The 24,273-nt window shown below is 39.1% G+C and overlaps 1 protein-coding gene and 1 long non-coding RNA gene across 2 annotated transcripts; both read right to left on the reverse strand.

Annotated features, from left to right (window-relative positions):
• Window positions 1–8,961: 8,961 nt before the first annotated feature.
• Window positions 8,962–15,072, reverse strand: LOC308461653 (vomeronasal type-2 receptor 26-like). Its single transcript, XM_080978736.1, has 5 exons — window positions 14,989–15,072; window positions 13,757–13,820; window positions 12,338–12,565; window positions 11,474–11,600; window positions 8,962–10,333 (listed from the first exon to the last, which is right to left on the reverse strand). The coding sequence occupies exons 2-5, from the start codon at window positions 13,802–13,804 to the stop codon at window positions 9,432–9,434; spliced, it is 1,305 nt and encodes a 434-aa protein (XP_080834862.1). The 5' UTR covers window positions 13,805–13,820; window positions 14,989–15,072; the 3' UTR covers window positions 8,962–9,431.
• Window positions 15,073–21,617: 6,545 nt separating this feature from the next.
• On the reverse strand, window positions 21,618–23,670 carry LOC308461729. The gene is made up of 3 exons (XR_013978957.1): window positions 23,637–23,670; window positions 22,792–22,918; window positions 21,618–21,684 (listed from the first exon to the last, which is right to left on the reverse strand). It is a non-coding gene; the product is annotated as an uncharacterized lncRNA (long non-coding RNA).
• Window positions 23,671–24,273: the final 603 nt, after the last annotated feature.

Raw genomic sequence — 24,273 nt, forward strand, 5'->3', positions numbered from 1 at the left:
TTGTATTTGACTTTCTTTGGAAATGTTTGATTCTGGATTGTTTTATTGATATTTTAATATGCTATAAACCACTTTGAGATTTTTCTTAAAAATATAAAGCGTTATATAAATGAAAATAATAATAATAATAATTTAACTTCCTTACATCAAAGATTTGCTAATATTGTACAATGAAAACTGTCACATACCATTCTGGTTTGAAATCTTCCCTTCTGGACATGGAGTACAATCATAGCAGCAAAATTTCTGCCCTTCCTTCCTTTTCTTCTGATTACCTGTGCGGCAGTAGTCATTGCACACAGAAATTGGCATCACCTGTCAATAAACAGGAAATAATTTCAGAAGGGAGAAATCTTTGAAGGAAATTTTCAGCTTCTAAAGTTCAAATAAGAAAGGTGATCTCTCATCCCATAAACATTGGCACAGGACCGCTTCTTCATATATAGTCCAACCATCAGCCCCTTTGTATTAAGAAATTGGAATGAAAGAGGCAAATACAAGATACAGATAAAACTAGGGCCACTTCAGAAATCAAAACTTTATAGTGGAAAGACCATATGTGACAGAGATTCAAAACTTATGTCACTCTCCTAACCTTGTCAGTATTTGGTAAGATTTTTTATTATTATTATTATTTATTTATTTATTTATTTATTTATTCTTCCTTTAAGACCCCAAATTCAAAGTGAATGAAACAAGTTAACCTAAGAAGTGATGCATACTCTGCTCCACAGGCTTAAGAGGCCATTGTACAAGTCTTTTAAACAAGAATTTAGTGGAGGAGTATATCAGTGTGCTCCTAAATCCGAGAATGTTGGGCCCACAAGTAAACCCTAGAGTAATAGGTACCAACTTCTAGGGGCCAAAGTCCCTTCACATACACCCTCAATAAAATAATTCTGGGAGAGGGCAGGCCCCTCGATTGTTTTATTCAGGGTGTATGTGAAGGGAACTTGGCCCCTAGAAATTGGCATGTATTACTCTAGGGTTTACTTGTGGGCCCAACATTCTCGGATTTAGGAGCACACTGATATACTCCTCCACTAAATTCTTGGCCTACCCTCTCCCAGAGGTGATGGCACTGCTATTCAAAAGGTGATCATGAGCCACGTCTTGCAATTGATTTTTCAGTGTGGGGGTTACCCGCCCCAGTATTTTATTTAAGTTGGCACCCCTGCCTAGATTCCAGACCTGGTTAAAATCATTGTGCCATATAATCATGTCCTCGTTAATGCTGAATTCTTTTCCATAAGCTGCATCAGAATCAACCCATCCAATCTTCAATCGAAGGAAAGACCTGTTTGGGAATGTGACTATGTTCATGATGTCAAATCCTCCTCCCACTTCTCTTTGATCAGTAAAGGACACGGTTTCTCCAGCTGAGTTGTTAAATGAAATGTCCTGAAGAACAGGGTGCAGCTAATAGAAAGAGAAAATGGAGTTGAATGGGAAATAGCATAAATGAGATTTTGAATAAAATGCCATGGTTTACAGAAACATTTCTTCATGAATCTTATTTAGTTATAGTAACGTAGCTTCAGTTAACAAAGAACATGTGCAAAATATCTGTGATTATGACACAACAGATGGAGTCTTTATTATGCATTGGAAGCCTTTTTTATTCATCTCTAATATTCCTTTCCCTTTATTTTCTCCTTTAGTTGTTCTTTCTCTCTCTTTTCTTCTTCTTGTTTCTTGTTCCTTTGAAGTCCTATATGTGGGGTCCTTGCTAAGGTCCACGGATTAACTACTCATGGGGTGGTGCTTGGTCATGGCGGACCCTAGGTGCGAAAGAGGGAAGTATTCCCCCCCCCCCAGAGTGAGAGGCAGGGAGGGAAAAGTAGGGATCTCAGGTGAGAGCTGTGAATTGCCTCTAGGAGAGGACTCCGATTTCTACCTGTTTTGTATGTAGTCTTTGAACTTGTTATAGTATGATGAAAAACTATAACAAAAAAATATTTGGCAGAATTAAGTACATAAAATGCACATATTTGTCTTTTTCAGTGAATACAATTTACCATACTATTTATACAGCACCTCTGGATCCTAATGTAATAAAGTCCTATTTTTGTAAAAAAATCTTATTTAAAAAAATAAGTAAAATAAAGACAGCCAAAATAAATACTATTATGACAGGTTGAAAGCAGGACACATTTGGACATTATAATTGAACTTGTTATTCCAAAACATAACAAAAAATATGAATTTTTGCATAGAGCTGTTAGGCTGGTTTATATGTATAAGTTGGTGTAATCAAAGTTACTATGCACCAGATTTTCTCCAACCATTCAGTTATTATTAGCTTTTGTAGTCTCAGCAGCAGTTATGAGGTTGAACATTATTTATTGATTATTTTCTGGCATACCATCTTATCATTATCATAATCATAATCATCGTATATTATTTATACCACAGCCGTCTGGCAGGGTTATGCCATCCACCCTGGGAGTCTTCCAACACTTATAAAAATGTAATCAAACATTAAAAACTTCTCAATACAGGGCTGCCCTCAGATGACTTCTAAATAGCAATAGTTTTATTGTATAACCAAGCAATAATGTTTTAAGTCGCAATTGTATATAAAGTTTTCTGTTACATGACTCTGGTCATGCAGATAATGGTAAGATGTGTTTCCATTCATTCTCAGAACATTACCTGCCAAGGCTCCAGATCCTGAAGTTTTAATCTTTCACTTTTTCCCATTGCTCTCCGCTTAGATCTAGGGGAGTAAATGTTATGCAAGGCATGAGCCACAGCATAGACACCATTATAGATACTGTAGCTGTGACCAGTCATGCTCATTTCAAACAGAGACCTTGGAAGACTCTGCAATCTCTCCTCTCCAGTACACATACCATAGACCTCCATTGGTGCATTGAAATTGGGAAGAATACAGTCAAATGCTTGCTCCCAGAAGCCTTTGATGAAACCATCTCCCTGGCTCTGGGAAGGCTTTATGCTCTGAAGAAATTCCTTGAATGCTAGAAGATTTTGTGAGTGGATTGTGAAGGAGAGGGAACCCTGGAAGAGCAGAACATTCCAAACTTTAAGAAGACCCATAGATATGAAATCAGTCTGTGCTGTAAAGATCCATACCTTTTTATATGATGTGTTTTCTTTATTTGTAGGATCTGGTAGAAATATAGTAAGTCTCAGTGCTATAATTGCCAGAGATTCTCCATAAACAATAAGTGTAGTGACTTTATTATCTCTTATTTTCACATACATATTTAAAGCTATATCATGCATGTCATCCACATTATCAAAGTGGAGTTGTATTGCAATTATTTGAGTGAAGGCTGAGCAAATACCATTTTGAGAAAGCAATGGCTCCAGGGTCTGCAAAAAATGTTCTCCACTGTTATCATTCAGAGCAATGAGTCCAATCCACGTCCATCCAAAATGCTTAAGCAAGCGGATAATCCCAAGAAACTGGTGGGCTTCATTGGGCACCATGCGGTAAAAAGAAGGAACCTGTCTTGCATCACTCTCCGTTGGGGGAAATGAACCATATGCAAACTGAAATAAATTTTGAATATAATCTCAAATTATATGGAAGACATTCATCCTGTAACATTTGGTTCCCCCCCCCAACAAATTCTAAGGTTTCTTTTTTCTAATTACACATTTTGATTGGAACTCAGACCAGATCAGTCTCACATCCCTAGAAATAAAACAGAAAAAGGAATCTACAAGGAATATGGGTTAAAGATGCAGGCTTGTATAAAACTATTTTTTTTCTTATGGATTGTGGTAGATCCATTAATTTGATGTGTCTGCACTGAGTAAAATTACTGACTAGAATACTTCCCAATAGGTCCTCTCTGTATAGAACAAACATGAAAGCAACCCATAGAGGCAGGAAGAAAAGAATCTTTTTGACCCCTTCATACCTCTTACCTAGATTTTAAATTAAGGATCATGACTAAGATAGAGGCAATAATTTTGATGAGTCTGTTCTGAGTAAAACTGCTGAGTAGAATACTTTCCAATAGGTTTGCTCTGGGGAGAACAAACATGGAAGCATCCCATAGAGGCAGAAATAAAATATTCTCATTGGCCCCTTCATACCTCCTACCTGTGGAATTTTATAGAGACCTAATGAGTCTGCCATATGGAAGGTGGTATCATGGCCAAGTCCCCCAATGGTGGATATGAGGGTTTTCTGGGTTTCACATTTGTAGTTGGGGACAAATGTCCTCATTTTGAATAGGAGGTCTAGAGTCGTACGATAGGTCATCCTTGCATCATAATAGCTGTCATAGATGTGGAAGCCAAGTGTGATATTGGGCAAGATGTTGGGATTCTCATTGACTTCTTTCACAGCAAATGCCAATGCAAGGACATGCTGATAAAATTTAGGCACCATACTGCAAGTAAACCAAATTAATTACAAATATGAATATACTACAACATTAGACATCTTCTGTTTCAAATTGAAATGAAAAGATTGCATTTGTAATTAGCACATCTATGCTAATAAAATCCATACTGTCTAATGATCAGGGCATTACTGTTTTGCATGACACTTTCACACACCTGCTGTTCTTCTATTGCTTTACATTTCCATAACAGTTGATCAAGAAAAAAATAATCTGTTTCTCCTTCAGTAGACAACAACTTCATTTAACTGAAAGCTGCAATGTTATACAGACTTACATGAAAGTCCCATTGAATTCTGATAGCTTTTTTTCTCAGTATACAGCTGTGGTTGGGGTAGGAATGTTGCTAGCACATTAGAACCACAGGTTTGAGGTGTGCAGGCTACTGTAGCTAAGGCCAGTCATTAATCCTGTGGTGCATCAGATGGAAAGGGGAGTCAGGTGGCAATGGACGTACCGTATCTTCACACTGGAAGACACAGTTGGTGGCAAAATTAGTCTCCTGTTTCTTTAGGTTTTCCAGCCCAATGTCATCCTCTCTGGGCTAATGCCCCATTCTGACAATCTCAGGTTTCCTTGTGCTATCTAACCTGAACTGTCACAATTCCTGTCTGCTTGAACACAATTCAACCAATTTCCATATCCCTCCGTATAGGATAATTTTCACCATGATGTAACAATTTACCCAAGAAATCAATTCAAGTCAGCACACACCGAAACTTTAAAGGACTTTGACTGTGAATATGTGGTAGTACAATGGTACCTCGGGTTAAGAACTTAATTCGTTCCGGAGGTCAGTTCTTAACCTGAAACTCTTCTTAACCTGAAGCCCCACTTTAGCTAATGGGGCCTCCTGCTGCTGCTGCACCGCCGCCGCTACATGATTTTTTTTCTCACCCTAAAGCAAAGTTCTTAACCTGAGGTACTATTTCTGGGTTAGCAGATTCTGTAACCTGAAGCGTCTGTAACCTGAGGCACCACTGTATATTTGTTTACATTTTCACCCTTCTCTTCCCCACTCCTGACAATAAGTATACTCAAAGCAATAGTAAATACATGATTTCCTTCAAATAAACTGATACAGTGGCTAGGTTTATAAATAAATAAATAGAAAAAATGTTTTTTATTATTCCAGTATTCAGGCAAATTATGGGTCCCATTTCAACTTGAAAATGTCAGTAATAAAAGAATCCCTCTTTGGGATTCCTGTCAGAAAGACATTAAAGAAAGGAGAGGGCAATCCAGAAGAGGAATGGAAAAGTCTTACTATGAAACATCAAACACGTTCTTTGATGGTTGTTCCTTATACAAAATTTCATAGAAATTGTAAAAGCTCTGAGAAAGAACTCCACCAATGATGAATTCACCTGGCTGGTACCACTCGTGTGGAACAGGAAAAGGATTATTCCCGGGGCAGCGGATAGAATTAGAGGTAATAGAAACAGGAGTTATTAAAAATAGCAACACCAATAGCAGCAACATCCTGAAAGTCTAGCTTATGATATACATTTCATCAACGGGTTGCAAATACATTCCTTGATTAGTAACAGAAATTATATTGTCCTAAATTGAACTGATAGAGCCCTGTCTGTCTCTCCCCCTACACTAGCTCTCCATAACATATGAGCTTATTTTTAAAACACTTTTAGGCTTGCTTATTGATATTTTTCTTCCCTTCAGGAAGCCAACTGGGGATTTGGTCTGGAGAAGAAATTACAGTGATTTGAGTAATTGCAGAATAGGAATATTAATTACTTATTCAGAGTTTAGAGTCTGAGTAAGACTTTAACTTTTTTTACTCCCAATCCTGCTGCTTAGATGAAAGAAAAAAGTGGCAGAAGGGTTTTTCCTTGGTGTGCTAAGAACAACAGGAAACTCTTGATTGAAGACACTGTCATCAGGATATAAAGGAGCAGTTATAAATTTTGAGATTAGGACCACTTCTCAACTCCAGTTGTCTTCAAGGAAATGAGACTCAGCACTTCTCAATAAGATCAAGCTATAGTTTAAAAATGAATAGCACAATTCAGTTGCTCTGAATAGGGCTTCATGTCTACTTTATACTGTCTGACACATTCACGTTGCTCTGTTCCCTATTCAGATTATCACGAAACATTATCAGAATTCAAGGTCATATTCTGGGTAAGAAAAAACACTGAAAATATGAAGTAGAGCGGGGGAGGCATAGCTACTGGTTGTTGTTGTTGGGGTTATTATTGATGATGATAATAATAATTATTATACTTATTAATAATAATAATAGGGACGCGGGTGGCGCTGTGGGTTAAACCACAGAGCCTAGGACATGCTGATCAGAAGGTCAACGGTTTGAATCCCCGCGATGGGATGAGCTCCCGTTGTTCGGTTCCTGCTCCTGCCAACCTAGCAGTTCAAAAGCACATCAAAGTGCAAGTAGATAAATAGGTACTGCTCCAGTGGGAAGGTAAACGGCGTTTCCGTGCGCTGCTCTGATTCGCCAGAAGCAGCTTAGTCATGCTGGCCACATGACCCGGAAGCTGTACACCGGCTCCCTTGGCCAATAAAGCAAGATGAGCACCGCAACCCCAGAGTCTGCCACAACTGGACCTAATGGTCAGGGGTCCCTTTACCTTTACCTTTACCTTTACCTTTACCTATAATAATAATAATAATAATAATACATCATATATATCTAACCCCAGAGTGATATTGGGTAAGATCATGGGATTCTCATTGCCAAGGCAAGTCTGTGCTGGTAGAATTTTGTCACCATACTGCAAAGGACGTTAATTAATTCACAGTTTCAGAGGAGAATTTCTAATGAATGAACTCAACAAACCACAGTGACCGAATGACTTTTCCTTGGTAAGCTAATGACAACAGGAAATTCAGAGTTATTTCATTGGGTAAACAGGAGTGCTAAATTTTGAGATTAAGGCCACTTCCAATGCCATTTCCCTTTAAGATGTGGCAACACTTTTGGAACTCCTAATAACTTTAGGCATTCACAATAAGTTTGTTCTTTTAGATGCCTGTTGAAAACAGTTGCACCTGATGAGCATTTACTGTTCCCAACCCTAATCCTGTGGAAAGCCATCTAATTAGATTTTAATTTGATCCAGACCTGTTTTTAGGAGGTAATTTCATTACTGTTTGATTTTATACCCATGCTATATATTTTATGTTAGCTGCCCTGAGCCCGGCTTCAGCCAGGGAGGGTAGGATATAAATAAAAGTTGTTTTTTATTACTATTAGTATTATTATTCTTTTTGTGGGACCATCCAAACATATGATTTGTTCTGTCCTGTTCTTAAATCTGTGGGGCATATATTGCCCTACATAATGTAAATATTGAGGATGCCTTTGATGTATCAAAGTTTTAGTTCAGCAATTACAGTACCATCTTAGATTATCCCAGAAAGGGCCACCACACTGAGGAGAGTATTTATTCCCGCTCAATATTAGCAAGCAAAGCATTTAAGGTTCAAGGAAGACACTCAGATACTTAATTTCAGTTAACATGTTTCTTTACTGAAAGACATATAATTCAGTATTACAGAACAAAGTAATATAAGGTAAATCAGTCCCATATAAGAAATACATTTTTATAAATGAATTGAAAGTAAATCAAGCTACCATTCATTCCACACTTTTCTATGCCTTTCCCTACTGCTTTTCTATCCACAAAAGTTCGTTTTTATTATTAAGTTTCTTGTCCTAAAGCAGGAGTCAGTAACATTTCCCCACATTTGGCCAGATTCTCCCAGTCCTCGATGGACAATGTTTGATAGGTGGATGGGACAACCAACCTGTCTGCCACTGGGATTCAGAAGGCAATGAGTCTTTTAAATGGACAGTTACAAAGTGGCTTGATAAGTGAGGTGGAAGCAGTTTCTCTAGCAAAAACCAAGCTCCCCTCCCCTGCACCCATTTTATTATCACTTTCAATGGAAACTATCTCCCCCTCCTGGAGCACCATGGGCTCCCATTACCCATCATCATCATCAACATCATTATCATTAACATCATTGAGAGGGTAGAGCCGCAACCAATGGATGCAAGTTATTAGAAAAAAGATTCCAACTAAACATCAGGATCAACTTTCTGATTATAAGTGCTGTTCAACAGTGGAATAGACTTCCCCAGAAGGTGGTGTACTCTCCATTTCCCCACAATTGGCCAGATTGATCATTCTCCCAGTCCTTGATGGACAAAGTTTGAGAGGTGGAAGGGACAACCAACCTGTCTGTCACTGGGATCCAGAAGGCAATGAGTCTTTGAGAGGTGGATGGGACTACTAACCTGTCTGTCATCTGTCATGGATGCTTTAATTGAGGTTCAATCATTTAAAGGGTTGGAACAGATGACCCTGAGGGACTCCTCCAACAATACAATGCTATGATTTTATAATGGTGGGCAAATTGCCATAAACAAAGGATAAATGGACACATTTTAAAATCAAATATCACAAAAATAATATCAGAACAGGATAATAGAACAATATGATGGCAAATATAAAAACATACCAAAAAGCTGCACCTGAGTCCAATAAATACAACAAGGATTCATGAGCAACAGACAACTTTACAAAGTAACATAGGAGTTTCACATGCTCCTAGAAAGACCTGTCTCATGATGTTCCTCAAAGTCCTTCTCCTGCAGAATCTTCTTATAAGACTTTCAAATTGAGGGGCTGGGAAGGCTGGAAGCATCCCTCCCGGGGGATCTTCTGGGAAGAGACAATCTGGAAACTCACCTTCAGCTCCTGATAGTTCCTATGATGTCCCATATGATATCAGCTGAGAATAAGGTGGGTGTGGTTTGCCAGGAATGGCCTGAGAATTGACTACTCAGCTGCGCAAAACAGGGCCGACCACCAAGTCGTTCCTCACTCCTGAGCTAAGGTGACAGAGCATTTTAATTTGCTTTAATTTCAAAACCCTAAATATCCCAAAATGATGCTACGAAAGAGTATCACCTCACAGGATGTATTCAAGGTAACCACTTTTACAGAAAATTCCCTTATATATAACAATACAATAGAATAGAAAGAAGAAGGAAGGTTGAATTTACATCCTTCTCCTCATCAGTTGCTCCCTGTTGTTCAGCTCTGGCTTCAGAATAATGATGTAGCATTTAGGGGCAAAGATGCAGACCAACAATCCAGCACTGGAGGACAAGATAGAGAAGATCTCCACCACCACCATGGATTTCCCTTTAGTGCTCAGGTAAGTTGGAACAAAAGACAACCAAACACTGCAGAACAGCAACATGCTGAAGGTAATAAACTTGGCTTCATTAAAAGTGTCTGGCAATTTGCGAGCTGCAAATGCCACAATGAAGCTGGCAATGGCCAGGAGGCCCATGTAGCCCAAGACACAGTAAAACATGGTCACCGAGCCTTCATTACATTGCACAATGGTTTCTTCCATTACCGAGAACATGTCTTGATCTGGAAATGCTGGAGAGTTCATTAACCACCCAGTACAAATAATCGCTTGAACTAGGGAGCAGGAAAGGACAACGGAGTTGGACAGCTTTTTCCCTACCCACTTCCTCATACTGGACCCAGGCTTGGTGGCCATGAAAGCTGCAACTACAGTGATGGTTTTGGCCAACACACAGGAAACAGCCACAGAGAAGACAATGCCGAAGGTTGTTTGGCGAAGAAGGCAGGTCATTTTGCCAGGGTGTCCAATGAATAGAAGAGAAGAAAGGAAGCAGAATTGGAGGGCGATGAGGAGAGTGTAGGTGAGATCCCTGTTGTTGGCTTTGACAATGGGAGTGTCTTTGTGCTGAATAAACGCTGCAAGCACCAAAGTTGTGATCAGGGAAAAAGAAAGAGCAAGTGAGGCCAAGCTGATCCCTAAAGGTTCTTCATAAGAAAGAAAGTTGATAGTTTTAGGGATACATCCATTTTTCCTCTTGTTTGCGTACTGATCTTCTGGGCATCTGAAGCAGTCAGCCATATCTGACAAACAGAAGAAAGCCAAACTCCATTTGCAATTCATCTGTGTTTTATGCTGACTATGTAGCCATTATTGATCCTGTTGATCTATTTCAAACCTTCTTTATTGTCAGAGAGCTGGTTGTATATTTGAATTACTTATTACATTGCTGCTGAATCTGACAGAGGTTTTGTGGGTTTTTTACATTTTTTTTAAGTGGCCATGCTGTGGCACCAAGATGACATAGTGAGTGGAACCTTGGTTTTTTGGGTGGGCAGTTAACAGAGACCGCCACCCCCGAAAAGGTATTTTGCTCCCATATTCATTTGTCTCCAGTTTAGAATGTTTTTGCCTTTCCTTCAGTAAGTGCCAGTAGCCATTGCTAGGCCTTCTAAAGCATTTGTCAAAATGATGGACAGAAAGTCACATCAATAGAGTGGATTGTAAAGAGTGAAAAGATCAAGGCATGCCACTTGGACAGATGGGGCCCAGTGTTGTCTCTCCCCCCCCCCCCCACATATGCAGTTCCCTCCTGGGAACCTGAATGCCTGTCTTGCCAAATACAAAGCTCCAACCTTGTCCAACCCTGAAGGATGTCGAATGCACCTATAACATCAAGTGGAATGTCATTCAAGCAGCAAATGCTGGTTGGAATTAGTGCCATGACATTTCCTCTTCCCTGAAGCATAATGAATAAAGTTCTGGTCTAATAACACCATGGATGATGTCTAGAATGTTTCATTCTGACTACACACATTATTTGCAAATCTTCAACTGCTGTACCATTTTACTACTTGACAGGTTCACTCAGTGCTTTTTTTTTAAAAAAAGAAATGTTTAGGGGTAATTTCTTTTCCTACTCATATTGAAATATTGCTCCTCACTGAGGCCAAACTTAGATACACAAAATGTTTAGGGGAAGGCACACTGGGAAAATAAGCACTGGCTTCACTTAAATTATGTGTACGATGAAATCATTTTTGGGTATGGGGGGATTACTTTCAGATCCACCAGCATGGAATTTCCCCAGGCTCTTTTATTTTTGAACGTATTGATGACGTGTTACTGGAAAGTAGCAATAAAATATTCACACCACTCGAAGCAGGATAGTGTGGTTTTCAATAGAAACTTGCTAATCTTGTACAATGAAAACTGTCACATACCATTCTGGTTTGAAATCTTCCCTTCTGGACATGGAGTACAATCATAGCAGCAAAATTTCTGTCCTTCCTTACTTTTCTTCTGATAGCCCTCATGACAGTAGTCATTGCAAACAGAAATGGGCATCACCTACTAATAAACAGGAAATCATTTCAGAAGGGACTAACATTTGAAAGAATGTTTCAGCTTCTGAAGTTCAAATAAGAAAGAATAAGAAAGAAGAAAGGGGATCTCTCATCCCAGAAACATTGGCACCGGACTGCTGCTTAATATATCATCCAACCATCAGCCCATTTTTGTTAAGAAACTGGAATGAAAGAGGCAAAAGACAAAATACAGATAAATCTAGGGTCATTTTGTTAACTAACTTTCAGAAATCAGAAACTTTATAGTGGAAATACCATATGTGGCAGATATTCAAAACTTCTATCACTCTCCTAAACCTGTCAGTATTTGGTAAGCCTTTTTTAAATTCACACTGCCTTTGAGGCCGCAAACTCAAAGTGAATGAAACAAGTTAACCTGAAACATCATCCATACTCTGCCCCACCGGCCCTAAGAGGTCATTGTACAAGTAGCTTAAACAAGAATTCAGTGGAGGAGTATATCAGTATGCTCATCAGTAGGAGAATGTGGGCCCTACAAGTAAACTCTAGAGTCACAGGAGCAAACTTCTAGGAGCCAAAGTCCCTTCACATACACCCTCAATAAAATAATTGAGGCGCCTACCCTCTCCCAAAGGTGATGGACATTGTCATTCCAAATGTGTACATGAGCCACGTCTTGCAACTGATTAATCGGCGCAGGGCCTACCTCCCCCACCCCAATATTTTATTCAAGTTGGCACCCCTGCCTAGATTCCAGACCTGATTAAAATCATTGTGCCATATAATCATTTCCTCATCAATGCTGAATTCTTTTCCATCATCTGCATCAGAATCAACCCATCCAATCTTCAATCGAAGGAAAGACCTGTTTGGGAACGTGACTATGTTCATAATGTCAAATCCCCCTTCCACTTCTCTTTGATCAGTAAAGGACACGGTTTCTCCAGCTGAGTTGTTAAATGAAATGTCATGAAGAATAGGATGCAGCTATTAGAAAGAGAAAATGAAGTTGAATGGGAATCGGCATAAATGAGATTTTGAATAATATGCCATGGTTTACAGAAAAATGTCTTCATGAATCTTATTTAGGTATAATAACATAGGTTCAGTTAACAAAGAACATGTGCAAAATATCTGTGATTTTGACACAACAGATGGAGACTTTATTATGCTTTGGAAGCCCTTTTTATTTATCTCTAATATTCCTTTCCCTTTATTTTCTCCTTTCCCTCTTATCTTTTTTCATCTTTTTTTCTTGTGAGGTCCTATATTTGGGGCCCTTGTTAAAGCCCAGGGATTAACTATTCATAGGGGTGGTGATGGAGGGCCCTAGGTGGGAGACAGGGAAGCATTAGCCCCCAAAGTGAGAGGAAGGGAGGAAATAGGAGGGATCTCAGGTGAGAGCTGTGAATTGCCTCTAGGAAAGGACTCGGCATTCTTCCTGTTTTGACTGTAGTTTTTGTAGCTGTTATATTATTGTATGGTGAAGAACTCTAAGAAAAATATTATTTGGCAAAAAGAAGTACACAATTTAAGATTCAAACACTAATTTTTTTCAGTGAATACAATTTTTCAATACCATTTAAACAGAACTTCTGATTCCTAATTTGATAAAGTCCTTATTTTTTTCTTTTAACAATAAATAAAAGAAATTAAAGAGCCTAAATAAATACAATTACTAGAGGTTGAAAGCAGCATAAGCTTGGACATTATAACTGAACTTATTTTTCCAAAATATAACAAAAATTTTGTTTTTTTCCATAGAGCTGTTAGGCTGGTTTATATGTATTCTTTTATAAGTTGGTGTAATCATAGTTACTATGGACCAAATTTTCTCCAACCATTCAGATATTCTTAGCTATTGTAGTCTTAGCAGCAGTTTATGTGGATGAATTAAATTTCTTGATAATATTCAGGAATACTATCTAATCATAATCATCATTTATTATATATACTCCAGCCATCTGGCAAGGTCGCCCCATCCACTCTGGGAGGCTTCTAACACATATTAAAATATAATCAAACATTAATAACTTCCCGATACAGGGCTGCCTTCAGATGACTTATAAATAATAATAGTTTTATTAGATAACCAAGCAGAAATGTCTTAAGTTCCAGTGATAGATAAAGTCATGCAGATAATGATAATATTTTTTCTCTTCATTCTCAGAACAATACCTGCCAAGGCTCCAGATTCTGAAGTTTTAATCTTTCACTTTTCCACATTCCTCTCTGCTTGGATCTAGGGGAGTAAATGTTATGCAAGGCATGAGCCACAGCAAAGACACCATTATAGATGCTGTAGCTGTGACCAGTCATGCTCATTTCAAACAGAGACCTTGGAAGATTCTGCAATCTCTCCTCTCCAGTACACATACCATAGACCTCCATTGGTGCATTGAAATTGGGAAGAATACAGTCAAATGCTTGCTCCCAGAAGCCTTTGATGAAACCATCTCCCTGGCTCTGGGAAGGCTTTATACTCTGAAGAAATTCCTTGAATGCTAGAAGATTTTGTGAGTGGATTGTGAAGGAGAGGGAACCCTGGAAGAGCAGAACATTCCAAACCTTAAGAAGACCCATAGATATGAAATCAGTCCTTGCTGTAAAGATCCATACCTTTTTAAACGATGTGTTTTTCTGGGAGAAATATAATAATTCTCAGTGATATAATTGCCAAAGATTCTCCGTAAACAATAAATGTAGTGACCTTATTATCTCTGATTTGTATATACAGATGTAAAGCTATATGATGCATATCATCCACATTATCAAAGTGGACTTCTTTTGGAATTTTTTGTGTGAATGCTGAGCAAATTCCATTTTGAGAAAGCAATGGCTCCAGGGTCTGCAAGAAATGTTCTCCACTGTTATCATTCAGAGCAAGGAGGCCGATCCACTTCCATCCAAAATGCTTAAGCAAGCGGATAATCCCAAGAAACTGGTGGGCTTCACTGGGCACCATGCGGTAAAAGGAAGGAACCTGACTTGCATCACTCTTCACTGGGGGAAATGAACCATACGCAAACTGAAAGAAAATGTACATATATTTTCAGGTTATATGGAAAACATTCATCCTATATCTTTTGGCTTTTTATTCAACAGATTCTAACCTTCTTTTTCTAATTGCACATTTTGATTTGAGCTGTGACCAGATCAATCACATATCCCTAGAAATAAAGCAGAAAAAGCAATATACAAGGAATACGGGATAATGATATATAAGGCTTGTACATAACTAAATTTTAAATTATTGATCATAACTAAGATGGATGCATTAATTTTGATGAGTCTGTTCTCAGTAAAACTACTGACTAGAATACTTCCCAATAGGTCCACTCCGTCTAGAACCAAACATGAAAGCAACCCTTAGAGGCAGGAAGAAAAGATTCTCATTGACGCCTTCATACCTCTTACCTGTGGAATCTTGTAGATACCTAATGTGTCTGCCATATGGAAGGTGGTATCCTGGCCAAGTCCCCCAATGGTCGATATGAGGGTTTTCTGGGTGTCACATTTGTAGTTGGGGACAAATGTCCTCATTTTGAAGAGGAGATCTAGAGTCGTACGATAGGTCATCCTTGCATCATAATAGCTGTCATAGATGTGGAAGCCAAGTGTGATATTGGGCAAGATGTTGGGATTCTCATTGACTTCTTTCACAGCAAATGCCAATGCAAGGACGTGCTGATAAAATTTTGGCACCATACTGCAAATAAAGTAAATTAGGTACAAATATGAATATACTACAATATTGGACATCTTCTGTTTCAAAATGAAATGAAAATGTTGCATTTGTAATTTATACATCTAAGCTAATAAAATCCATACTGTCCAATGATCAGGACATTGCTGCTTTGCATGATACTTTCACATACCTGCTGCTCTGCTATTGCATGACATTTCTATCTCGGTTGATCAAGAAAAACAAAAAAGCAAATCTGTTTCTCCTTAAATAGCCGACCACTTCATTTAACTGAAAGCTGCAGTTTTATACACCCTTATGCGAATGGCCCTATGAATTCAGATAGACTTTTTTCTCAGTACAGTGGTAGCTCGGGTTAAGTACTTAATTTGTTCCTGAGGCCCGTACTTAACCTGAAACTGTTCTTAACCTGAAGCACCACTTTAGCTGATGGGGCCTCCTGCTGCCGCCGCGCCGCCGGAGCATGATTTCTGTTCTTATCCTGAAGCAAAGTTCTTAACCTGAGGTACTGTTTCTGGGTTAGTGGAGTCTGTAACCTGAAGCATATGTAACCCGAAGCATATGTAACCCAAGGTACCACTGTATACATTTGCGGTAGAGTCAGGAAAGTTTCTTGCAAATTAGAACTACAGGTTTCAGGTGTGCAGGCTACTGTAGCTAAGGACAGTCATTGATGTTGCACAAAGGGGAGTCAGATGTCACTGGTTTTACCTTCACACCAGAATACATAGCTGATGGCAAAATTTGTCTCCTATTTCTTTAGGTTTTCTAGCCCAATGTCAGCCTCTCTTTCTGGGATAATGCCCCATTCTGACAATATCAGGTTTCTCTGTGCTATCTAACGTGAACTGTAGCAGTCCCTGCCTGCCTCAACAAATTTCAACCAATTTCCATATCCCTCCATAACTTTCTGAACTTACATTTTGGCCCAGGGAGTTTCACCATGATCTAACTCCTCCCATGGAGTCCTCCCCCCCCCCCGATCAGGAGCCACAAAATAAATATATAATGGAAAGACAAATACCCTCATGAATGTCAGCGGCAAGACAACTAACCTAAGAAATTCAAGTCTGTAAAGGATCTTGAATATGAGGTAGTAAAATATTACACTCCTTCAAAAGGCAAGGAAGCTTTGGGAGATCGAAGAATGGTGTATAATCTTATTCTTTGAATATATCTGTAATCAATATATATATAGAAAATAAAAAAATGTCCAGTAGCACCTTGGAGACTGACTCAGTTTGTTCTTGGTATAAGCTTTTGTGTGCATGCACACTTCTTCAGATACTAGCATGCACATGAAAGCTTATACCAAGAACAAACTGTGTCAGGTCAACACGGCTACCTACCTTTAGCTGTAATGTAACCTTAACTATTTATTTACATTTTCACTCTTCTCTTCCCCACTCCTCACAATAAGTATACTGCAGAGCAATTGTAAATACACCATTTCATTCAAATAAACTGTGACAATGGCTAGATTCTTTTTTAAAAAAATACAGAAAGAAGGTTTTTTTATTCAAATATTCAGGCAAATTATGGCTCCCACTGCAGCTTGAAAATGTCAGTGATAAAACAGGCCCTCCCTTTAGGATTCCTGTCTGAAAGGCATGAAAGAAAGGAAAGGGCAATCCAGAGGGGGAATGAAAAAGTCTTACTATGAAACATCAAACAGGTTCTTTGATGGGTGATCCTTATACAAAATTTCATAGAAATTGTAAAAGCTCTGAGAAAGAACTCCACCAATGATGAATTCACCTGGCTGGTACCACTCATGTAGAACAGGAAAAGGATTATTCCTGGGGCAGTGGATAGAATTAGAGGTAATAGAAACAGGAATTATCAGAAAAAGCAACACCAATAGCAACATCCTGAAAGCCTAGCTTATGATAAACATTTCATCAACGGGTTGCAAATACATTCCTTGAGTAGTAACAGAAATTATATTTTCCTAAATTGAACTCATAGAGCCCTGTCTGTCTCTCCCCCTACACTAGCTCTCCATAACATATGAGCTTATTTTTTAAACACTTTTAGGCTTGCTTGTTGATTTTTTTCTTCCCTCCAGGAAGCCAACTGGGGATTTGACCTGGAGAAGAAATTGCAGTGATTTGAGTAATTGCAGAAAAGGAATATTAATTACTTATTCAGAGTTTAGAGTCTGAGTAAGACTTTAACTTTTTTTACTCCCAATCCTGCTGCTTAGATGAAAGAAAAAAGTGGCAGAAGGGTTTTTCCTTGGTGTGCTAAGAACAACAGAAAACTCTTGACTGAAGACATTGTCATCAGGATATAAAGTAGCAGTTCTAAATTTTGAGATTAAGACCACTTCTCAACTCCAGTTGTCTTCAAGAAAATGGGACTCAGCACTTCTCAATAAGATCAAGCTATACTTTAAAAATGAATAGCACAATTCATTTGCAAGAACCAACAGGAGCTACTGGTATATTGGGGGGGGGGGGGCTTTCATTTTCAGCCTGACTAATGAATTCTCTTCTGGGTAACCTTACATAAACTTTAAGCCTTAGGTGAGTGGGAACAGAAAGGGAAGAGCACAGAACACCTAGTCTAAATTTTAACAGGGTTTCATGTCTACTTTATACTGTCCGACACATTCACGTTGCTCTGTTCCCTATTCAGAGCATCACGAGACATTATCAGAATTCAAGGTCATATTCTGGGTCAGCAAAAGCACTGAAAATATGAAGCAGAGCAGGGGAGGCATAGATAATTGTTGTTGTTGTTGTTGGGGTTATTATTGATGATAATAATAATACATCATAGATATCTAACCCTCGAGTGATATTGGGTAAGATCATGTGGTTCTCATTGCCAAGGCAAGTCTGTGCTGGTAGAATTTTGTCACCATACTGCAAATGAAGTTCATCAATTTGCAGTTTCAGAGGAGAGTTTGCTAATGAATGAAATCAACGAACTACAGTGACCGAAAGACTTTTTCCTGGTAAGCTAATGACAACGGGAAATTCAGAGTTATTTCATTGGGTAAACAGGAGTGCTAAATTTTGAGATAAAGGCAACTTAAAGTGCCATTTCCCTTTAAGATGTGGCAACACTTTTGGAACTCCTAATAGCTTTAGGCATTCACAATAAGTTTGTTCTTTTAGATACCTGTTGAAAACAGTTGGACCTGATGAGTATTTACTGATCCCAACTCTAATCCTGTGGAAAGCCATCTAATTAGATTTTAATTCGATCCTGACCTGTTTTTTAGGAGGTAATTTAATTACTGTTTGATTTTATACCCGTGTTATATATTTTATGTTAGCTGCCCTGAGTCCGGCTTCAGCCGGGGAGGATAGGATATAAATAAAATTATTATTTATTATTATTATTATTATTATTATTATTATTATTCTGGGACCAGTAAAACATATGATTTGTTCTGTCCTGTTCTTAAATCTGTGGGGCATATATTGCCCTACATAATGTAAATATTGAGGATGCCTTTGATGTATCAAAGTTTTAGTTCAGCAATTACAGTACCATCTTAGATTATCCCAGAAAGGGCCACCACATTGAGGAGAGTATTTATTCCCGCTCGATATTAGCAAGCAAAGCATTTAAGGTTCAAGGAAGACACTCAGATACTTAATTTCAGTTAACATGTTTCTTTACTGAAAGACATATAATTCAGTATTACAGAACAAAGTAATATAAGGTAAATCAGTCCCATATAAGAAATACATTTTTATAAGTGAATTGAAAGTAAATCAAGCTACCATTCATTCCACACTTTTCAATGCCTTTCCCTACTGCTTTTCTATCCACAAAAGTTCATTTTTATTATTAAGTTTCTTGTCCTAAAGCAGGAGTCAGTAACATTTCCCCACATTTGGCCAGATTCTCCCAGTCCTCGATGGACAATGTTTGATAGGTGGATAGGACAACCAACCTGTCTGCCACTGGGATTCAGAAGGCAATGAATCTTTTAAATGGACAGTTACAAAGTGGCTTGATAAGTGAGGTGGAAGCAGTTTCTCTAGCAAAAACCAAGCTCCCCTCCCCTGCACCCATTTTATTATCACTTTCAATGGAAACTATCTCCCCCTCCTGGAGCACCATGGGCTCCCATTACCCATCATCATCATCAACATCATTATCATTAACATCATTGAGAGGGTAGAGCCGCAACCAATGGATGCAAGTTATTAGAAAAAAGATTCCAACTAAACATCAGGATCAACTTTCTGATTATAAGTGCTGTTCAACAGTGGAATAGACTTCCCCAGAAGGTGGTGTACTCTCCCTCATTGAAGGTTTTTAAGCAGAGGTCGAATAGTCATCTGTCATGGATGCACTGGCTCCCAGTACATTTCTGAGCACAATTCAAAGTGTTGGTGCTGACCTTTAAAGCCCTAAACAGCCTCGGTCCTGTATACCTGAAGGAGCGTCTCCACCCCCATCATTCAGCCTGGTCACTGAAATCCAGCGCCGAGGGCCTTCTGGCGGTTCCCTCATTGCGAGAAGTGAGGCTACAGGGAACCAGAGAGAGGGCCTTCTCGGTAGTGGCGCCCACCCTGTGGAACGCCCTCTCATCAGCTGTCAAAGAAATAAACAACTACCTGACATTCAGAAGACATCTTAAGGCAGCCCTGTTCAGGGAAGTTTTTAACATGTAACGCTGTACTGTTTTTAACACTTGATTGGGAGCTGCCCAGAGTGGCTGGGGAAACTCAGCCAGATGGGCGGGGTATAAATAATAAATTATTATTATTATTATTATTATTATTATTATTATTATTATTATGCTTAATTGAGGTTCAATCATTTAAAGGGCTGGAACAGATGACCCTGAGGGACTCCTCCAACCATATAGTGCTATGATTTTATAATGGTGGGCAAATTCCCATAAACAAAGGATAAATGGACACATGTTAAAATCAAACATCACAAATATAGTATCAGAACAGGATAATAGAACAATATGATGGCAAATATAAAAACATAATAAAAAGCTGCATCTGAGTCCAATAAATACAATAAGGTTTCAGGAACAACAGACAACTTAACAAGATAACATAGGAGTTTCACAGGCTCTTAGAAAGATCTCTCTCATGATGTTCCTCAAAGTCCTTCTACTGCAGAATCTTCTTATAAGACTTTATATTGAGAGGCTGGGAAGGCTGGAAGCATCCCTCCCAGGGGATCTTCTGGGAAGAGACAATCTGGAAACTCACCTTCTGCTTTTGATAGTTCCTATGAAGTCCCACATGATGTCAGCTGAGAATAAGGTGGGTGTGCTTTGCCAGGAATGGCCTGAGAATTGAAACCTAAGCTGGGCAAAACAGGGCCCACCACCAAGTTGTTCCTCACTCCTGAGCTAAGGTGACAGCGGATTTTAATCTGCTTGAATTTGAAAACCCTAAATATTCCAAATTGATCCTACGAAAGAGTATCACCTCAAAGTAACCACTTTTACGGAAAACTCCCTTATATATAACAATACAATAGAATAGAAAGAAGAAGTAAGGCTGAATTTACATCCTTCTCCTTATCATTTGCTCCCTGTTGTTCAGCTCTGGCTTCAGAATAATGATGTAGCATTTAGGGGCAAAGATGCAGACCAACAATCCAGCACTGGAGGACAAGATGGAGAAGATCTCCACCACCACCATGGATTTCCCTTTGGTGCTTAGGTAAGTTGGGACAAAAGACAGCCAAACACTGCAAAACAGCAACATGCTAAAGGTAATAAACTTGGCTTCATTAAAACTGTCAGGTAATTTGCGAGCTGAAAATGCCACAATGAAGCTAGCAATGGCCAGGAGGCCCATGTAGCCGAGGACACAGTAAAACATGGTCACTGAACCTTCGTTACATTGCACAATGATTTCTTTCATTACCGAGTGCATGTCTTGATCTGGAAATGGGGAAGAGGTCATCAACCACCCAGTACAAATAATCACTTGAACGAGGGAGCAGGAAAGGATAACAGAATTGGTCAGTCTTTTCCCCATCCACTTCCTCATACTGGACCCAGGCTTGGTGGCCATGAAAGCTGCAACTACCGTGATAGTTTTGGCCAACACACAGGAAACAGCCACAGAGAAGACAATGCCGAAAGTTGTTTGGCGAAAAAGGCAGGTCATTTTGCCAGGGTGTCCAATGAATAGAAGAGATGAAAGGAAGCAGAATTGGAGGGCGATGAGGAGAGCATAGGTGAGATCCCTGTTGTTGGCTTTGACAATTGGAGTGTCTTTGTGTTGAATAAATGCTGCAAGCACCAAAGTTGTGATCAGGGAAAAAGAAAGAGAAAGTGAGGCCAAAATGATCCCTAAAGGTTCTTCATATGAAAGAAAGTTGATAGTTTTAGGGATGCATCCATTTTTCTTCTTGTTTGCATACTGATCTTCTGGGCATCTGAAGCAGTCAGCCTTATCTGACAAACAGAAGAAAGTCAAACTCCATTTGCAATTCATCAGTGATTTTTGTCTACTATGCAGCCGTTATTGATTCTGTTGATCTATATGGAACCTTCTTTATTGTCAGAGAGCAGGTTGTATATTTGAATTACTCACTACATTCCTGCTGAATCTGAAACAGGTTTTGTTTTGTTTTTTACATCTTTGTAAGTGGCCATGCTGTTTCACCAAGATGGCATAGTGAGTGGAACCTTGGTTTTTTGGGAGGACAGTTAACTGAGACCAAAAGAAACCAAAACATATTGTGCTCCCATATTTAATTGTCTCTAGGTGAGGATGTTTTTGCCTTTCCTTCAGTAAGTGCCAGTAGCCATTGTTAGGCAATAGGGTGGACTGTAAAGGGTCTATAAATTGATAAGAGCAAGGCATGCAACGAGGTCAGATGAGGCCCAGTGTTGCCTATCTCTCTCCCCCGCCATACATATACAGTTCCCTCCTGGGAACCTGAATGCCTGTCTTGCCAAATACAAAGCTCCAACCTTGTTCAACTCTGAAGGATGTCAAAAGCAGCTACACCATCAAGTGGAATGCCTTTCAAATAGCAAATGCTGGTTGGAATTAGTGCCATGACATTTCCTCTTCCCTGAAGCATAATTAATAAAGTTCTGGCCTAATAACATCATGGATGATATCTAGCATGCTTCATTCTGACTACACACATCATTTGCAAATCTACAACTTCTGTACCATTTTACTACTTGATAGGTTCACTCAGTGCTTTTTTTTCTAAAAAAATGTTTGGGGTACTCTTCTTTTCCTACTCATATTGAAATATTGCTCCTCACTGAGGCCAAACTTAGATACACAAAATGTTTAGGGGAAGGCACACTGGGAAAATAAGCACTGGCTTCACTTAAATTATGTGCACAGTGAAATCATTTGTGGGGATGGGGGGATTAATTTCAGATCCACCAATTTGGGATTTCACCAGGCTGTTTTATTTTTGAACGTATTGATGACGCGTTACTGGAAAGTAGCAATAAAATATTCACACCACTCAAAGCAGGATAGTGTGGTTTTCAATAGAAACTTGCTAATCTTGTACAATGAAAACTGTCACATACCATTCTGGTTTGAAATCTTCCCTTCTGGACATGGAGTACAATCATAGCAGCAAAATTTCTGTCCTTCCTTACTTTTCTTCTGATAGCCCGCACGACAGTAGTCATTGCAAACAGAAATGGGCATTACCTATTAATAAACAGGAAATCATTTCAGAAGGGATAAATATTTGAAATAATATTTCAGCTTCTGCAGTTCAAATAAAAAGGGGATCTCTCATCCCAGAAACATTGGCATAGGACTGCTGCTTCATACATGGTCCAACCATCAGCCCATTTTTGTTAAGACACTGGAATGAAAGAGGCAAAATACAAAATAGAGATAAATCTAGGGTCATTTTGTTAACTAACTTTCAGAAATCAGAAACTTTATAGTGGAAATACCATATGTGGCAGATATTCAAAACTTCTATCACTCTCCTAAACCTGTCAGTATTTGGTAAGCCTTTTTTAAATTCACACTGCCTTTGAGGCCACAAACTCAAAGAGAATGAACCAAGTTAACCTGAAACGCCATCCATACTCTGCCCCACAGGCTTAAGGGGCCATTGTACAAGTAGCTTAAACAAGAATTCAGTGGAGGAGTATATCAGTATGCTCATCAGTAGGAGAATGTGGGTCCTACAAGTAAATTCTACAGTCATAGGAGCCAACCTCTAGGGGCCAAGGTCCCTTCACATACACCCTCAGTAAAATTATTGAGGGGCCAAACCTCTCCCAGAGGTGATGGGCATTGTCATTCCAAATGTGCGCATGAGCCACGTCTTGCAACTGATTAATCGGTGCAGGGCTTACCTCCCCCCCCCCCATATATTTTTCAAGTTGGCACCCCTGCCTAGATTCCAGACCTGGTTAAAATCATTGTGCCATAAAATCATGTCCTCATCAATGCTGAATTCTTTTCCATCATCTGCATCAGAATCAACCCATCCAATCTTCAATCGAAGGAAGGACCTGTTCGGGAACGTGACTATGTTCATGATGTCAAATCCCCCTCCCACTTCTCTTTGATCAGTAAAGGACACGGTTTCTCCAGCTGAGTTGTTAAATGAAATGTGCTGAAGAACAGGGTGTAGCTAATAGAAAGAGAAAATGGAGTTGAATGGGAATTGGCATAAATGAGATTTTGAATAATATGCCATGGTTTACAGAAACATTTCTTCATGAAGCTTATTTAGGTATAGTAACATAGCTTCAGTTAACAAAGAATATGTGCAAAATATTTGTGATTTTGACACAACAGATAGACTTTATTATGCATTGGAAGCCCTTTTTATTCATCTTTAATATTCCCTTTATTTTCTCCTTTCCCTCTTCTCTTCTTTTTTTTCTTGTGAGGTCCTATATTTGGGGCCCTTGTTAAGGCCCAGGGATTAACTATTCATAGGGGTGGTCATGGAAGGCCCTAGGTGGGAGACAGGGAAGCATTAGCCCCCAAAGTGAGAGGAAGGGAGGAAATAGGAGGGATCTCAGGTGAGAGCTGTG

The sequence above is a fragment of the Podarcis pityusensis genome (assembly GCF_964106645.2).
Source record: "Podarcis pityusensis genome assembly, chromosome: 13".
In the NCBI taxonomy this organism is placed as follows: domain Eukaryota; kingdom Metazoa; phylum Chordata; class Lepidosauria; order Squamata; family Lacertidae; genus Podarcis; species Podarcis pityusensis.